The sequence below is a fragment of the Thunnus albacares genome, chromosome 22, assembly GCF_914725855.1.
Source record: "Thunnus albacares chromosome 22, fThuAlb1.1, whole genome shotgun sequence".
NCBI classification, from domain to species: domain Eukaryota; kingdom Metazoa; phylum Chordata; class Actinopteri; order Scombriformes; family Scombridae; genus Thunnus; species Thunnus albacares.
In genome coordinates this window covers 25,749,230-25,767,626 of record NC_058127.1, presented here as the reverse complement: position 1 = coordinate 25,767,626, position 18,397 = coordinate 25,749,230, and the positions used below count along the sequence as shown (strand labels likewise).

The following is an 18,397-nucleotide window of genomic DNA, read 5'->3' as shown; positions in this document are numbered from 1 at the left end:
TTGACCTTGGATCATTGTTTTCTTTGTAAAACTTAATTTTCCAAAATCAAGAGTGAACGTTCATGCTTGATAGTTGGGAGTTGTTTTTTTTTTTAACTTGCTCAACATTTCCCCTCAGCTTTTCCTGTCACTCCTTTCTTCTATCACTGAATAGCTCCGTACATCCAGAATCCTTAAATGGAAAAAATGAACTATTTTTGAACTCAGGGTTTATAGTTTATAAAGAACACTTTTATAGTTTATAATGAACACTTTAGTGTTTGTGGTGTCTGTAATTTTTCTCTGCAGGATGTTTTAGGAATGCAGATTCAGGTCAAAAAGACCGGAATGAGCCCGGAAGTGAGGCGATAGTATCGTCAAAATAAAAGCAATACATGGCTGTTTCCCGCTTTTCACTTAACACTTGTGAAACTTCAGTGGTCTTCAGCTTTTCAGCGTGTTTTAAGATAAGGTGGCTACAGCTTCACCTCAACTTACTGACGCTCATTCCTGTGCCGTTCATGAGAGTACTCGGTGACGGTGAACCGTGTGACGCACTTTCAAATCCAATTCATTAGCTGACATCAATTCGAGTTTTATTTTGAAACTGTAAACCGGAAGCGCTTGTTTTCTTTGTTGTAAATTGACGGTGAGTACGTGACATAAAGAGGCTGGCCGTCACATCCTGGCTGTGTGTGTCAGCTGGAGAGAAAGAGGAGGACGGCCCGGCCACAGGTGACACTCATCGCGACTTTCAGTTGAAAACTCAGCCGTGCATCTTCAGCCAGCTCAGCATGGCCAAGCCGCTCACAGACCAGGACAAGAGGAAGCAGATCTCAGTCCGGGGACTGGCCGGGGTGGAAAATGTTGCGGACCTGAAAACTAATTTCAACCGGCATCTCCATTTCACCCTGGTGAAGGACAGGAATGTGGCCACCAAGCGGGACTACTACTTCGCTCTGGCCAATACAGTCCGGGACCATCTGGTGGGCCGCTGGATCCGGACGCAGCAGCATTACTATGAGAAAGACCCGAAAGTAAGCGGCCGCAGTTCCGCACAGGGGGGTGGAGGGGGTGGAGGGGGGTGGTGGACTCTGATGCAGTATCATAACTAATGGGTGTGTATGTGTGTGCGCGCGCTTTGCTTTTCATATCCATTTATAGAAGTGCTCTGTGTGCCTTGACGCATATTGTGCATTGAACTAGAGTGAAAGAGTGTGAGCAGCAGACTGTTCACACTGATGTTTCCTCTTCGTGTCACAGCCGATGTTTCCTCTACACCACAGCTGTCTGTCAAGCCACATAATCTGCAACCATGATCTGATCCAGTGTGCGCAGCAAGGACGATGCACGGCCTCAGTGCGTCAATTGTGTCCACTGGGCACTGGCATAGCACTGGCACTGTGCTGCTGCATTATGAGACTCAAGTGGTTGTTGAAATGCGGATTACGTAACAGTATGTCGTGCCCTTCATCCTTCCCCATGCACACTCTCTGTGCATCACAAAATGGCCACACACTTTAAAAAAAAAAAAAAAAAAAATCAGATTAAGCTGCACTGCATACTTTTTAAAATAATTAAACAATTCAGCACTCTGCTGCCTTGTGGTAGTGAAACGGGGGGGGGGGGGGGGGGGGGGTGAAGGGATCATTTAAAGGGCCATCAGCAGTATCATAAATTATACATATGCAGTGTGTAAGGTTGCACTTGGTCCTGCACAGTCTGCTGCACTGTGTAATGACAGACAGTCTGTGATCCCGAGGGGGGGGGGGGGGGGGGGGTGTCTGGCCTAATCTTCACTGTTCAACCCACTGGAAATGATGCTGATCTGCAATAATATTCATTCCACAATGGAAGATGTTCTATATTTGGGTCACACAATTACACTGGAGTAAGTTTTATTTGCCGATGAAGACCCTGAGATGTGGTTGAAAGCTCATAGGTGGACCTTGAGTTAAAGGACAGGTTCACAGTTTTTCAAGTGTGCCTTAAAGCAAAAGTCAAGAGTCCAAATGAACATTGAAACATGTTTTTCTCATTTGATATCACTACACTGACCATCAGAAGATCCCTTCATAATGCACTTACAATGTAAGTGATGGAGGACAAAATCCACAGTCCTCCTTCTGTGCAAAAATGTATTTAAAAGTTTATCTGAAGCTAATCTGAAGCTTCAGTCATCCAAATGAGTCAAATCAAGTAGATATCTTTCAAAAAGCACATTTGAAGAGGATCTTTTAGTTCCAGTATGAACAGGAGGAATGATTACAGCGAGGAAAACCTCTTTGAAAAACTATGAAGGTGTACTTTAAACATCTCTGCCTACACCAGTGGAAGTTGTAGCTTTTTGCAGCAGACCAGACTGAGGTACTGTTTCCATTTGATTTGGACAAGTATTTTCTGCGTGTCAGTGAATGTAAGCTGTTTGACGCAGTGTTTTCTTTAAGAGGTGCATACTTTATTAATGACATCAATAATTATACCTCAAACTGGAATCAAAAACTTTATGATTTATTACTAATTACTAATAAACCTATATCCCTATAGCTTTCTGTGAAGTGGACTCAGTGTAACCTTTGGAAAAGTAACACAGACCCTCCTCTCCTATTTATACTGACCGCTGCGTGCCTTTGTCACTTTGGCACGTACGTTTTTTCCGTGTGCTTCCTTTATACGACCCCTGCCATCAGTCAGCTGCATGATCAGAATTGTCACATGGCAGGGGGTCACCTTAAAGAGGCTGCCGACATGTCAGACACAGAGTATTAGTTTCACATTTTCTCAGTTTGCAGCATTAACTCCACTCATCACTGTGTATGTTCATTTCAGAAGTCTGTGTTACCTTTCACACGCTGATAGAGCTGTGGTGGAACTGTATGCTGTGTTAGTGAAGTCTTGTGGTTAGATGTGAATTCTCTGTGGCGTGTTGTTGGTGGAGCTGCCAGTAATAGCTCTGCTGTTGTCTCTGACAGCAGCTGCTGTTTCCTACCAGAGATAATGTTGCAGGGCCTTTAAGACACCAAATGGTGCATGTACAGTATGCTTTTATTATTAGTCTTTGTGGAGAGTTTTACTGCACTTGATAGTAAAATAAATATTTTTCATCCAGATAAGAATCAAACTGGGGATTAAATTAGTTAGTTTTGGCATATTTTGTATTGATTTATCTATTACTCACAGGTTGTTTTTTTTCCTCCTGCAGCGTGTCTACTACCTCTCCCTGGAGTTTTACATGGGTCGCACTCTGCAGAACACCATGGTTAACCTGGCTTTAGAGAATGCCTGCGACGAAGCCACGTACCAGGTGAGGCAAAGGATTATGGGAAAGCAGCAGGACACAGCAACAAAGTACTGCTGCTGAAGAGTGACATTATAATGACTGAACGATAAGAGCACCTAATGTGGCGAGCATTGCTGTCTGGAACAATGTGGTTTTTTTTGGATGCTACCACAGGGGGTCGCTGATGTTAGAAATACTCAAATCTTACATATAGGGGCTTTAAAGGTTTACTATGCAGGATTTGTTGGTTGGTGTTCATAAACACACAGCATTCAAGCTTGCCCCCCCCCTCCCTGACTCAGAGAGAGAGAGAGAGAGACAAAGAGAGAGAGAGAGAGAGAGAGAAAAGCAGTGGTTGAGCAAGCTAGAGTAAATGAAGAGAGCGGACAGCGCTGGCAAGAGCAAAGACATAAATCAGATTCTGATTGTTTCACGCCCACACCGCTCCACAACCCTGCTGGAAGTTGTCGCATTGCTGGATTTTGTGTGAATGCAGAGCTTCATCCTGTCCGCTGTGGCCTCTCTGCTCTGTGTGTGTGTGTGTAGCTCAGCCCCACCCTCGGTCAAACAGACACACAGACCTGCAGCTCTTTATACATCCATGACACAGAGAACGAGAGCAGAGGGGAGCAGAGGAGAGAGACGGAGACCTAGTAACAAACAGATAAGGACCTCGTAACCTGGTCGCTACGCTACAAGTCCCGACCTCACACACTTCTAGTGGGTCATAAGTGATGATTGAGAAGGATTATTTTTGGATGAGTCTATTGATTGATTGATTGAAAATCTTGCATAGTATACCTTTTTAAAGTCCAATTGAAATTAAATTTCATGGTTGAGTTTTGCTACTACAGATACAGTACAGTATGTCCTGTGCTCTCTTTGGAGAAAAGATGTTTACCCAAAAAGAAGACATTTACGGTATATTTAATATATTTTAGGATTAACATTAACCAGTCAGACTGCTGTTGGTTCTCTGTCTACATAGACATTTGTATATCGTCTATTAGTTGATTAATTTAACATTTTATTTGCATAAACCAGTGACATCATTGTTCTATTATTGGCTGACACATGAGACTTACAGCCAGACAGTAGCCTGAGACAAAGTCTGGATAAACAACCAGGCAAACTGTCCTGGGGCCATACAAGGTCATTTGTTGACTGGAAAAATCTATTTGGGGAGTACAAAAGCAACATTTCCTCAGAACCCCTGAACAGGTCGATCCAGTCATGCTGAGACACTCTAATAAAGAATGTGAATGTAATTTTTTGCAATAATTTTTGACTGCAAAAAAGGACAGCATTTAGAGGTAACCCCAATAGCCTACAAGTTAATATGCATTCTGCGTAACCGCATCTCATACCCCTCTCTCAACCCATGTTTCCTGTCTCTATGTATTTTCATCTGTTAAATAAAGGCAAAAAATGCCCCAAAAAGAATCTTAAAAAGGTGGTTCTGCTTAGGTTTAAAGCCCTGTGCTGCTGTATGATTCTGTGTAGCTAATTATTGAAGCATGTATTTACAGCTCAGCTCTAGTGGAAGCTTCATCAGTCACACCAGTAAAATATGCTGACTCATTTCATTGTAATAATATGTTGATGTGTCTTTCAGCTGGGCTTGGACATGGAGGAACTGCAGGACATCGAGGAAGATGCCGGTCTAGGCAACGGCGGGCTGGGTCGTCTGGCTGGTGAGCTCCTGCCTCTTCCTGATTGGCTGCTCTCAGACAGTGATGTTTAGTGCTCTGGACAGTCTTGTCTCAACCAGTCTCTCCGTCCCAACCCTTTTTGTTTCCTCAGCTTGTTTCTTGGACTCCATGGCCTCTCTGGGTCTGGCTGCTTACGGATATGGCATCCGTTACGAGTTTGGCATCTTCAATCAGAAAATTGTCAACGGCTGGCAGGTATATTGACCTGGTGGTTTATGTCCTTATTTCTGCCTGATTTGATGAAGGGCACTTTATATTATTACTTAAAGAAAACAAGTCTAATGTATCCCTTAGTTTCCCTACTGCTTATGGCCTCACCCTACCTAAATGGTTAATGCGTCTCTGAGGCATGACCATGACTTTACAGTTTTCTGAGCAGAGCTCTTTAATCAGGATGCCAGCTTCACATTCAACAGAAGAAGTAGTCCTCTGTATTTCCCTGAAATCTGAGCTGACTGTGTCCTTGCAGTGACAGTATGACTCTACAAATGAGTTAAGTAGCCCAAGGCAAGTGCACGTCCCTCCAGCTTTTAGGATGCAGTGCTAGAGATAGTTGGGCTTAATTTAATAGACAGGTGCTGGTAATGATGGGTTGGAGTTATGAGTTCTGCTAAATGGCTGTGCACGGTTTTGTTCACATGCACGAAATGTGAATACAAGTGACTGGTTCTTTCACAGTAAAGAATATTTGATACACCATTTACTTTAATTAGTGTACCTTATTAGTCTATGGTGGTTTAGCATTTTCAGTGTTTCAGTATCTGGCCAGCTTGCATGGAGGAAATGACTACAAAGAAATGCAGATATATACAATTTTTCTTGGAAAAACCACAAGTTTTAAAAGTATTTCTAAGGCTTTAAAGGGGAACTCCACCTTTTTTCAACATGAGTGTGTGTTTCCAGGTAGCAGGGAGTATTACTGCGTACAGTGTGTGTAAAAAGTAGTATAAAGCATTTTGTGTCTCCAGAGGGAGCTGTGTGCAATCTGATAAACTGCCTCAGGTGATGTCACTTGAGTCATCGTTGGTTAGGGCTGAATACTACAAATAAAATAAAATAAAAAATAAATAAATTCAAGACGACAAAGTCATGTGGTGTAGGTTCCTATAGCAACACACAAACATGATACAGTGTGAAGTGTGTGTTTGATTGAGATGTCATACTACAGAGAAGCTTCACTGAGTTCAACCCAACAAGAAAATTAAAAGTCTGTTTGTGCTGAACATTGATGTAGTGTTTTGAAAAACCTTACCTGTTGCCAAACTTTACCTACTCCCAACAACAGAGCCACTACACCCCCTCCTCAATTAAACTGTTGATCCAGTTCTGCTGGAATTCACTCTGCACAGATAAATCCTCTTTCTTTGTCACTAGAAACAAGTTAATTGACATTTTTGTGGTGGAAAATCAGTTTGTTGTTTCTCCTTTCCACAACACTAATTAGACTAATTACTGTCAATCACACAGCAAAGGAGTCGGCTAGGTGAGAGCATGTTTAAAGGTGTGGACCTTTTTTGTACCGTGTGACGCAACACTGCCCAACTGGTTTAAAATCCAGTGTCTGAACCAGAAAATAAAGATGATAAAATATAATTTAAGAAACAACATAGAAACAAGTAACCGCAATCGATGACATTTGTAAGAGCTTATGGTAAGACCACAAACATAATTAATACCTTACTAGTAAAAAAATTCATAATGTTTGAGCTGTACCTTTTTTAAGGAGCTGCTATCCCTAAAATTTCACTAGTTCAGCTTTTATTGGACAGTTTGTGTTCCATGATGATCTAAATGCTGTTTCAGAGGTTTTTCCTCCCTCACAACAATAATATTTTGAATGAAATGCTGAACATTTGGAGTGCATTAATGTGAAAATGCTTAAACCAGGTGGCATGTTCCACAGGTAGAAGAGGCTGATGACTGGCTGCGTTATGGTAACCCCTGGGAGAAGGCTCGCCCTGAGTACATGCGTCCAGTCCACTTCTACGGACGAGTGGAGCACACAGATGAAGGAGTGAAATGGGTCGACACACAGGTAAATTGTTACATTTGAAGATATTGAGATCTTTACAAAAATCCATTGTCATCACAATCTGCTTCAATGTTAAAAAGCCCTTACCAGGCTAATCTCACAGATGAGACTTCATTAGCACATTACTCAGAGAATAATTAGTTTAATAAAGATCTGATACAATTCTTTTTGTTTTGATCCAGGTGGTTCTGGCTCTTCCCTATGACACCCCAGTCCCCGGCTACAGAAACAACATTGTCAACACCATGAGACTGTGGTCTGCTAAGGCACCCTGTGATTTTAACCTCAAAGACTGTGAGTATTGTGATGTGAGTAGGTAACAAATCTAATAATAACAAAGGCCATTAAAAATCAGAGCTAGAATAGACAAGTGTGTGTGTTGCTCAAACTGTCAACTGTTGTCATGCAGTTAATGTTGGTGGCTACATCCAAGCTGTGCTGGATAGAAACCTGGCTGAAAACATCTCCAGGGTTCTCTACCCCAACGACAACGTGAGTAGAACTGGGATTTACTGCTGTGCATGTATAATATATATAACAACCCATCATCATTTGTCTAAATTTTACTTGAAGGACAATTCCAGGTTTTACATCTAGGGTCTTGTTGGGCATTGTTCTCGTCATCATTTCAACTGGTTATGATGAAATTGTATTCAAGTTAATAGCAGGAGATCTGGGAACTCAAAGTGGCAAGAAACACAGCACTATATTCGGCAATAAAAACAAGCACAATGTTTTTATTGCCAATAGGAATGATGGGAAAAACTGCAAAAATTAGTTAATGAACCCACAGATAATTCTACAAATCTTTTCCCATCAGCTCCCCTTTAGCTCATGTTATAGCTGCAGTGTAGCTCTTGTTATTACCAAAATGAGAATAACAATGTCAGCAAAAACAGCAAAAAATAGTTGAAATAAACTTGAATAATGATGAACCCACTGAAAATGATCACTCCCAGCTCCCCTTTAGCCTCTTTTAGCTCGACCTTTACTGATAAGAATGACAGCACAAACTGTAAAAATAAATCGTAACAAACTGGAATGATCACTCCTGATAAAGACAGATGCTATTCCTTCAGTTTAACATCTGCTGAGTCATCATATGAAATGTTATGAAATGTCAGTAGATTGGAATCTACAGCCATTTGTTGCAGACAGAGATGTTCTGGAGGCAGAAAACCTCAGTTTAAGAACCACATTTCCTTAGTGCAAGTTAGAGAGCAAACATGAATGTCAAAGAAGTGACTGTGGCCAGAAAACATACTATATACTACATATACTGTATATAAATGTAAATGACTTATTTTTTAATTTATTCATGCTCATGAAAAGTTAGCATGGCAGCTAGCTTACTGAGATGGCAGTATAGCTAGTTTCATTGTGGAACGTTAGCTAGCTTAAGTATTTAACTTAAGCTAGCTTGTAAGTAAAATTGCATTGCTAAGGAACTAGCTAGCAAACAGGCCCGTGTTTCACAGTCAAACATGTCTTTCAAACATTAGGAGGATTTACCAAAAAAAAAACATTTAGAAAGCATAGTTTTTTCTTTGATACAACACAAATGATGAGCGAAAAAGTAAGCTTCAAAATTGAGTCTGACTTTAAGAACTTCCACGTGAGACCCATCCTGATGAATAGATGGAGCCTACAGTAACTAGGATACTGAAAAACATGATCGAGGTCTGTCGTAACCTGGTCAGAAAAAATGTGTTTTGGCTTTGCCTACTGTTTTAAAGCTGCACGAATAGCAATTTCTATAATGAAAATAGATTATAAATGACTGTTAATGACAAACCCACAGAGAATTATCGCCAACTCCGCTGTTCCCCTCAGCTCTACAGAGCTTTTTAGCCTCTTTTAGATATTGTTTTGGCAAACTCAAGCTCTCATCAACCTTGTTTCCAGCAGCATGAGACTGGCACACAGACAAATGTAGCAACTAGCTGGTGAACATAATGGGGCATATCTCTTAGAAGTTGGTGGAGACCAAACCAGAGCTAAATGGGAGATGGAGATGGGTGTGGAAATCGGAAACTGTTTGCTAGCTTGTTTGTTGTGAAACCAAAAAAATCAATGAATCCAACTTTAACTCAGAACCAACCAACAACATGACCTCCAGGGCAGCTCTGCCTGCAAGGGTGTTTCTACAGATTTAATCTAAATGTGCATCAACTTAATTATATTAGAAGAATGAAATGAAAGCTTGAACAGTTTTCTATATTGTCTCTGGACTTCAGTTCTTTGAAGGGAAGGAGCTGCGTCTGAAGCAGGAGTACTTTGTTGTAGCAGCCACTCTTCAAGACATCATCCGTCGATTCAAAGCCTCCAAGTTTGGCTCCACAGAGTTTGTGCGGTTGGACCTTTCAACACTGCCAGACAAGGTGAGATATCCATCATAAAATATGTTATAAATTACATTATATCAACCCCTCATTGACATTTGATTATTTTGTGCTCAATCATTTTTACTATCCTTATCCATTTGTTACATTTTATCTTTGTCTGTGTGTGGTCTACAGGTGGCCATCCAGCTGAATGACACCCACCCCGCTATGGCCATCCCTGAGCTCATGAGGATCCTGGTGGACACTGAGAAGCTCACTTGGGAGGAGGTATATGTCCCTCCAGGAGTAATCACACACTGGCCTATTATGCTTAAAACAAAGTGCCTGTTGGATTGTCTCAGAGTGTCAGAAATCTACTTTCCGAAGGTGGAACCAGGGCGTAACTTTCTGAAACTGAGAATTCTGACTATCAGGCTCACTTTATGTAGAGATTGGTCATGTGTGTGGAGGTCTGCAGGAGCTGAGCTCCTCTCTCAAGCACCCTTTTTTTTTCCCCATTCTAAAACACAATTTTCAGTGGTTCAGTGACTTGGAGTATTTCCATAATTTGGATGGGCACAACTGGTTGCATACATGATAAGTTGAGGAGAGTAATTAACTACCAGTACCAGAGAGCATTGTGATAAGAAATGTCCAACCACTGAGCCTTAAAGTTGCAATAAATGACATTCAGTCCCACTACATGTCAGCAAATAACTATTTGCTATGTAAAGATACAGTGAAGTTATGGCGACCTGGGCAGAGAATTAAGCTACACTCCCTCTGTGTATGTTGTAATCCAAGCCTCTCTGTTCTTTGTTTTGGTAGCCGCTCCGGCGGCGCGTGCATGTTGGTGCATGTGAGTCCCTCTGTGTCTTCTGCGTCCGTTTCCAACATGGCAGTCACATCACAAACTTTCTCAAATTACAGCTAAACAGTACACTAAAATATGTTTCTGAAAACATTGGAGGCAAGAAATAGACAATGCAGTAATACAATCCACAGTGTGTCCACACAGTCATTTAGTGCAAAAATGCATTCAGTTAAACTTTTAAATACATGTTTGCACAGAAGGAGGACTGTGGATTTTGTCCCCTATCATTTACATTGTAAGTGCATTATGAAACGATCTTCTAATGGTCAGTATGAACAGGAGGAATGATTACAGCAAGAAAAACATGTTTCAAAATTCATTTTAGCTCCTGACTGTTGTTTTAAGACACTTAAGAAATTGTGAACCTGTCTTTTTAATTCTGTTGTCTAGTGTCAAGTCTGTAGCAACAGCCACATCATGTTTACACTTCAAACATATCAGAAATGTGATTCAGGGTTGGAATGAGGTGAGGTAGCTTTACACTGTTTTCTATCAAGTCTGTTATGTTAGCAAAATAATTCATCTACAAATAGATAGGTTTAATGATTCTCTTAATTTAATTTTCAAAGTTATACAAAAAGAGTCTACAGTCATGCTAGCAGCTCTGTCAGGCTGTACATGGGCACAGTGGTGCTTTGACCTAATGTTAATGTCAGCATGCTCAAAATGACAATGCTAACATGCATGTAGCAGGTATAATTTGTTCATTTGAAAAGAACTCAATATAGTGCAGAGAAAAGTCTGCCAGTAGGTCAACAAAACATCCACTTTTTATGGCAATATTTAAATCTATATCTCGCTCTGTAAATGATGAAACAGAAAGCCTGACCAACAACTGAGTGACAGTGCTGTTATTAAATACTTAGTGTGATGAAGTGCTGATTGCACACTCCTATCACACAAAAATTACTGCATTTTAACTGGAGTGTCCTGTGGTCACTTGCAATTCTGTCTCTTTGCATCCTGTTTCACTGTGGTAACAGTGACACAGCAGAATGACACATCAAAGTTGAACTCATACACCATGACAGATGTGAGCATAGAACTTGCTTGCTAAAATGGGATCAACATTTTCAAATGTTAAAAAAATAAAAAAGTAGGGCTCACATTTTTGATGAGTTGTAGAGAAGATAAGCTGTAGTGATGAGATGTCCACTGTTTCCAATACAAAGGCGATTTATTACTTACAGTCTGTAGGTTTTCCAAAATAATAATAGAGTCCATCCACTTTCCCTGTAATAAGTCCATTTCCATACATAGACAAAAGAACAACATAGAAAAAAGAAAACGTAAGATTCATTTACACTCATTACCACATGGTCCAAAACTGTTTACTTCTCCCAATACAGCAACACCTGTGTCAAGTAACCCCCTGATTATATTAACCACTGTCTAATTGACAGCAGCACTACTCCCTCAAGAGGCAGGAGTAAAGTTTTCATTTCAGTCTGACTTTCAGTACTTTACAGTTGTTTGCTAGTGTAGTGAATGTGAGAAACATGCAAGTTCTGTATGTGTGATGATATCAGATATCTCTAACCCCTCTGTCTCTGCTCTCACTGTGTCCAGGCCTGGGACATTGTGGTGCGTACCTGTGCCTACACCAACCACACTGTCCTGCCTGAAGCCCTGGAGCGCTGGCCCATCGATCTCTTCCAAAACCTGCTGCCTCGTCACCTGGAGATCATCTATGAGATCAACAGGAGGCACCTGGAGGTACAAGAAGACTTTTTAAATGTAGACTTGAGCATTTAGCTCTGAGCCTTCTCTATACAGACTTTAAAGATCATGTGGCCAAGAGTCGATGTCAGAAAAGGAAAAGCAATATTAGCTTGAATGAGAGATATAACATTGTTTAGCCAAATTATGTATCAGTGCCTTGCTGTGCATAGATTTTTTTTAAATTGTAGAATTAGATATATTTATGAATGAATTGAAGTTGTATGTTTCTGCAAGGGTAAAGTGAGGTTTGGTGGGTTTGTCCTCCACTACATCTCTGTCTATCAGGCATTCCTGTAAAACTAAGAGCCCTGAGATCCACTCATGTCTCTGTCCTTCCTCTCTCCAGCGCATCGCTAAGCTTTACCCTGGAGATCATGACCGCTTGCGCCGAATGTCCCTGATTGAAGAGGGCGATGCCAAGAAAATCAACATGGCTCACCTGTGCATCGTGGGGTCTCATGCTGTCAACGGAGTGGCCCGCATCCACTCTGAAATCATCAAAGACACAGTGTAAGGAAACGAGTTCACCCTCATTTCCTCTCCTGCTTGTGTGTGCCAGTATAACATAACTGTAACGCAGCATGGGGCCAGACTGATATTTTATATTGTTGACGCTGAACTGTTGTCATCTTTTTAAGAGCAAAGACGTTTAGCTATGACACAATTTTAATCAATTCACATTGGATTAAATGTTGTAGAGTACTGTGTAGTCAAATATTAAATCCTCCGCCAGGTTCAAGGACTTCTATGAGGTAGACCCTGAGAAGTTTCAGAACAAGACCAACGGCATCACACCCAGGCGCTGGCTGGTCATGTGCAACCCTGGCCTGGCTGAGGTCATCGCAGAGGTGTGTTTGTTGTTGCTGTTGTTAAAACAGAGTTGAGAGGAGTTATTTCTAGAGTCTAGGGTTCAGCAGGTTAAAGTTCCATTCATTTTCTGCATAGGAGCACTTCCAAAGCTTGAGTGGAAATGAAACACTCCTGGTGTTACAGAATATCTGGTTCAAAGGTATAAGGCTGGGTTCATGGAGAAAGACAACTCTAATATTTGTATATTAACAATGTATAAAATGGTTCTCATAGTGATGAACTCCTCAGCTCTGCTGAGCTTTTTATTGTCTTTCAGCTCCTTGTTTTGGTTTTACAGCCCGTAACTTATCTGTTTTGGTTCATTCTCTCAGCTCCCTTCAACCTTAGAGCTGTTTTCAATGAAGAGGCTCCGATAAACCCACTGCACACTTGCTCAGCACCAAACAGCAGACAGACACAGTTGATGAACATAGCGGAACATTTAGCAGCTAAAGAAACAGATATTTTTCTCAGGAGTTGGTGGAGACCCAAACAGAGCTAAAAGGAGAGTGAATACAAGACTTTCCTCCTTGTGACGGCTTTAAAATTCTGTTGCGTACAGCACACACTGAGTGGAAACTGAAGCTTACACTTTGTGGAATCCAGTTTAAAAAAATCAGCAGTTTAAATCAGGTTTTAATTAAAAGATAATTGTAGTATTTAGTGCTCTGAATTTTGCTACAGCTCTGATTTTGCACCTCTGATGGGCTTTTTCTCCATACAATAGCATCTATGGCTGAGGCTCATTGGTATTGTAGTATTTACAGCCATCTGCCATACCGAACTGAAAAGAATATGATTCCTCAGAAACACAGTTGAAGTAATTGAAACTGATTACCATAATATAAATCTACAGTATTGTTAAATTATCAAGGAGACTTTTTTGTTTGTATATCGGGATATATTGAGGAGATCCTTAAAACAACACTTGAAATAGGAATTTACAGTGGAGAGATGTACTTCCAGAAGCAGTGGCTCCGCCCACTTAGCAACTCTGCTGCAAATCCTTTTTCTAAATTCATAAAACATGCACATTTTTTTATGTATGTATGACAGATACACACTTTCAAATAGCATATTTTTGATTTGGTAATTAGAATAAGAGAATCAGCTTCTCTGACATGTTTTATTTGCAGAGGATTGGTGAGGACTACATGCGTGACCTGGACCAGCTGAAGAAGCTTCTGGACTTTGTGGATGATGATGCCTTCATTAGGGATGTTGCCAAAGTCAAACAAGTGAGAGCTGAAATTTCTTAAAGAAAGATGATTATTTTCTTCCTCTGCTTTTGTTTGTTCCTAATCACATTTCTCTGTGTGATCACCACTTTAAGGAGAACAAGATGAAGTTTGCCGCCCATCTTGAAGAGCACTACAAGGTAAAGATCAACGTCAGCTCCATGTTCGATGTCCATGTGAAGAGGATCCACGAGTACAAGAGGCAGCTGCTCAACTGCCTGCACATCATCACGCTGTACAACCGTGAGTGCTGCTCCTTTTACTAACAAGCTTTCAGCAAACAAGTGTGGACTCAGAGAGAAGAAAAACCTTTCCATTTGTTTCTTTATCAGGCATTAAGAAGGAGCCCAACAAGGCATGGACCCCCAGGACAATCATGATTGGAGGAAAGGTGAATGGCATTTAAGGCATTAAATTACATTTGTGAGTCAGATATTTCAGATGGATATCAGTTTTCATATGTGTGTAAGTACATACATACTGTAGGTCCAGAACATTAGCCTAGCTTAGCTCAAAGACTGGAAGCAGGGGGAAACTGTTAGCTGTTAGCTTAGCACCATCAAATACACCTTCCACCAAATCTTACTGACACATTATCATATTAGTACAGCCTACACATATTTTTACACTATATACAGATAATATCATAGTTTGTTTGGCAATATATTTTATTAAAAGAGAGTTAAATACAGTAAGAACAGGGTGTACTTAAGTTAGCTTGGTTTTTATTTAGTGTTGCTCAACATGCTGGTCTCCATTGTCTCCAGGCAGCTCCAGGTTACCACACTGCCAAGATGATCATCAAGCTGATCACATCAATTGGAGACATTGTCAACAATGACCCCGTGGTGGGAGATCGCCTCAAGGTCATCTTTCTTGAGAACTATCGCGTCACTCTGGCTGAGAAAGGTAATGGATACGGTTAATCTTATTCACTAAGTGGTCATTTATTTGCAGGATTTCAAGAGTTCACTATTGCCTAGTGCAATCCTTATTGTGTGTGCAGTCAGTCATAGGGCCTGCTGTGGAACCTCAATACTTTTTTGGTACTGACCGAAATGTCTTTGTTGCACCACATTTCATTTTTTGACATGCCCTGAAAGTTGGCATCAAATATCTAGTTAGATTCATAATTGTGTTTGCTTATTCTTGATCATAGCTCATGATTAAACCAAGATTTTGTCCATTGGACACCATTTTCTTTATGCAAAATTTTGGTCTGGCTGCTTGTTTTGAGACATTCAGCTTTTGAATGTTAATGTTCTGTGGTTATTTTGATATACTGGATCTTTCCCGCTGTCTCCTGTCTGCAGTCATCCCTGCAGCGGACCTGTCGGAGCAGATCTCCACAGCAGGCACTGAGGCCTCTGGTACCGGGAACATGAAGTTCATGCTGAACGGGGCCCTCACCATCGGCACCATGGATGGAGCCAACGTCGAGATGGCAGAGGAGGCCGGAGAGGAGAACCTTTTCATCTTTGGCATGAGGGTGCCTGACGTGGAGGCTCTGGACAAGAAGGGGTGAGCTTAAACATGTCCTGAAGTAATGGCTAAATGGCTAGTACATACAACTATGTAACTTTTGCTGTGGCAATTATAGGTTATTTTAAAGGCTAAAACATAGTGTAACAAATTATTATGTTATTCCGTCTTTGAAAAATTACATACAATTGCTCTAAAATTAAAGATAAAAATCAATGTTGTTTATATCTGATATATGAGCATATTATTTCTGTTAACTATTTTTGTCTGTTCTGTTTACTACTAGAAACAAAAGACAAAATCTCCTTATGGGTATCTGTTTCAATAACTGTAATGATTTAAGCTCAATTGGAGAATAGTAGTGGTCTCATGACAACAGTAACATACACTTTGTAATGTAATAACTAACCCAGTGTTTGATAAATTCTGTTTTCCTAAGCTATGACGCTGTGCCATACTACAACCGTATCCCTGAGCTGAAGCAGGCAATAGATCAGATATCTGGAGGATTCTTCAGCCCCAGCCAGCCCGAACTCTTCAAAGACCTCGTCAACATGCTGATGCACCACGACAGGTTGGAGCACACTTCTGCTGACTCTGAGGACTCAGCGCTCTGCTGTGCTGACACATAACCTGCTTTTATTTCCATAGCCATGCAGTGTCATCAATTCATTACTATCAGTAAATGTAACGTTTGTGCTGTAAACCGACTCATTATCATCATAAATTCAACCTGGTGGCACTGAGTAATTTTTCTTGTTTATTTGGATCATAGTATTGTCTTGAATGAATGTAGTAGTGATTTTTTTTATCAGTATCACAATATTAACTGTATGTCTGTGCTGCAGGTTCAAGGTGTTTGCAGACTATGAAGCCTACATCAAATGTCAAGACAAAGTCAGCGCACTCTATAAGGTTAGTATGTCAGCAACAGAAAATCCAGAGAGCTAAACTCACCTTTAATATGTCAGGCATTCTAATACAGTGTGATGACTACCTGAATTCTTTATTTTTACCTCAGTATTTGTAGTCACACAGCTCTCTGTACATAAAATATGTATGGAAGTCTGTCAAAGTTCTTCTTTACTCTTTTGCTTCCATATTATATGTTAGATGGACTATGCTATATTGTACTGCACTGTCCTACACTATGAAATGCTATACTGCAGGACCACCTTCATGCAGTAAAAAAGCATAACATGACCAAAAAACCGTCCTGTAAATATGTTATGCCACTGTCAGCTGTAATGAATAAATATTCTGCTCACCCTCAATGAGACACTTGGGTTTGCCTCCGGGAAATAATGAAATCAAGTCGTGGTGGGATGGATGAGAGGCCGACATGCAGAGTAGCATTCCAAGTTGTTTTCAGTTTGTTCCTCGCCTTTGATTTTGTGACAGTCACAATGGAAAACCTGACACATATAGATAGATGGTGGTGAAAGGCAACAGAAATTTGATTGCCTGTTTTGACATAGAGGACTATTGACTGGCAGTCAGTATCCGGAGTGAAGCAGGGTCAACTTGTGTGAGCTGAAGCTTCAGGCTGCTGTCTGCTGATAGTTCCATCAGTTCATTTTCCAATACAGTGGACAGAGCCATGTCTTCTGAGGCAAGATCAACAGAGAAAGCTAGTTAGCTAGCTAACAGTGGCAAAACACATTCATCTCTACCTGATGATGTGTCGTGATTGGCGTGGTGATATTAAAACATAACTGGTCATTGAAATTATGCTTTTTAATTTGATGTTTTTTATTATATATATTTATTATATATATATGTGAATTCTTGAGCACATTTAGATATAAAAATAACTAGTTTTGTAAACTGTACATTACATTTTATCGTAATTTTATATATACATTACTGTACTCTACTTCTACTATATTATACAGTATCACATGATACTGTACCAGACTATACTATGCTATATGATACTATCCGGTACTGTACTCTGATACTAAATTGTACTGGACTGTGCTATACTGCACTACACTATACTAATAGTATAGTATTAGTGCTATTATATTGTGATGTAGAGTATTATATCACCTATACTGTACTTTATTGTACTGTAGTATACAATACCATACTATACTAATAGTATTCTTATATTATAGTTCTTCTATTATCATACTATGCTGTGCTATATTATACTTTATGGTACTGCCCTATACTATACTGTACTATACTATGCTATACCATGGTACTGTACAATGTGTAATACTATACTGTACTACTTTGTTCTATATTCATGTGTATTGCAACAACCCAATGTGCCCCCCTTCCCCTTCATGTCTCTGTATTAACAGAACCCTAAAGAGTGGACCAAGATGGTGATCCATAACATTGCCGGCTGTGGTAAATTCTCCAGTGACCGCACCATTGCCCAGTATGCCAGGGAGATCTGGGGGATGGAGCCCAGTCTGGAGAAGATTGCTGCTCCTGATGATCCCCGCTAAACCGCATCTGCCTCCTGCACTTTAATGTAGCTCACCATGTGGTTCAGCCACAAAAGATAAACCCCTGTAGCTTTTCACTGTGTACTGTGGCATTGTTTCCTTAGATGATTGATCCCTATACAACCTCTGTCACTTCCAGTTCATCTTGCATTAACAATTATTGAAGTGGGCTTATTCACAATCTGTATTTCTTTTCCCTCTGTGCACCAGCAATGCATTTTCTGTTCTCACTGTTGGGTGAAAACCTTGTATCTATGTCAGCCTTACAGGAGTTTAGGAACTGCTTGGATTTTACCTCGAAGAGGATGATTTTTTAATATTATTCAGTCAGATAATCAGATGGATTCCATACAGTTTTCACACGATAGTGACTTAAACTATATTTCTAACTACATTCCCCTTCTCCTTCTGAGCCCTAATGGCTCTGAGAACGCAGCAAAAAT

General features: G+C 40.5%; 1 protein-coding gene across 1 annotated transcript; it reads left to right on the top strand.

Moving 5' to 3' along the window:
* Window positions 1-660: 660 nt before the first annotated feature.
* Window positions 661-18,029, top strand: pygmb (phosphorylase, glycogen, muscle b). Its single transcript, XM_044341236.1, has 20 exons — window positions 661-1,016; window positions 3,182-3,283; window positions 4,875-4,953; window positions 5,063-5,166; window positions 6,875-7,006; window positions 7,186-7,297; window positions 7,413-7,495; window positions 9,241-9,384; window positions 9,523-9,615; window positions 11,771-11,917; window positions 12,270-12,433; window positions 12,657-12,771; window positions 13,909-14,010; window positions 14,106-14,253; window positions 14,343-14,401; window positions 14,778-14,919; window positions 15,324-15,531; window positions 15,932-16,066; window positions 16,341-16,407; window positions 17,805-18,029. The coding sequence occupies exons 1-20, from the start codon at window positions 774-776 to the stop codon at window positions 17,952-17,954; spliced, it is 2,529 nt and encodes an 842-aa protein (XP_044197171.1). The 5' UTR covers window positions 661-773; the 3' UTR covers window positions 17,955-18,029.
* The last annotated feature ends 368 nt before the right edge of the window (window positions 18,030-18,397 follow it).

Coding starts and splice junctions, on each gene's coding strand:
- pygmb (XM_044341236.1), top strand. CDS start 774: ATGGCCAAGCCGCTCACAGACCAGGACAAGAGGAAGCAGATCTCAGTC. Junction 9,616..11,770: donor AGAAGCTCACTTGGGAGGAG/GTATATGTCCCT, acceptor CACTGTGTCCAG/GCCTGGGACATTGTGGTGCG. Junction 12,772..13,908: donor TGGCTGAGGTCATCGCAGAG/GTGTGTTTGTTG, acceptor TTTTATTTGCAG/AGGATTGGTGAGGACTACAT.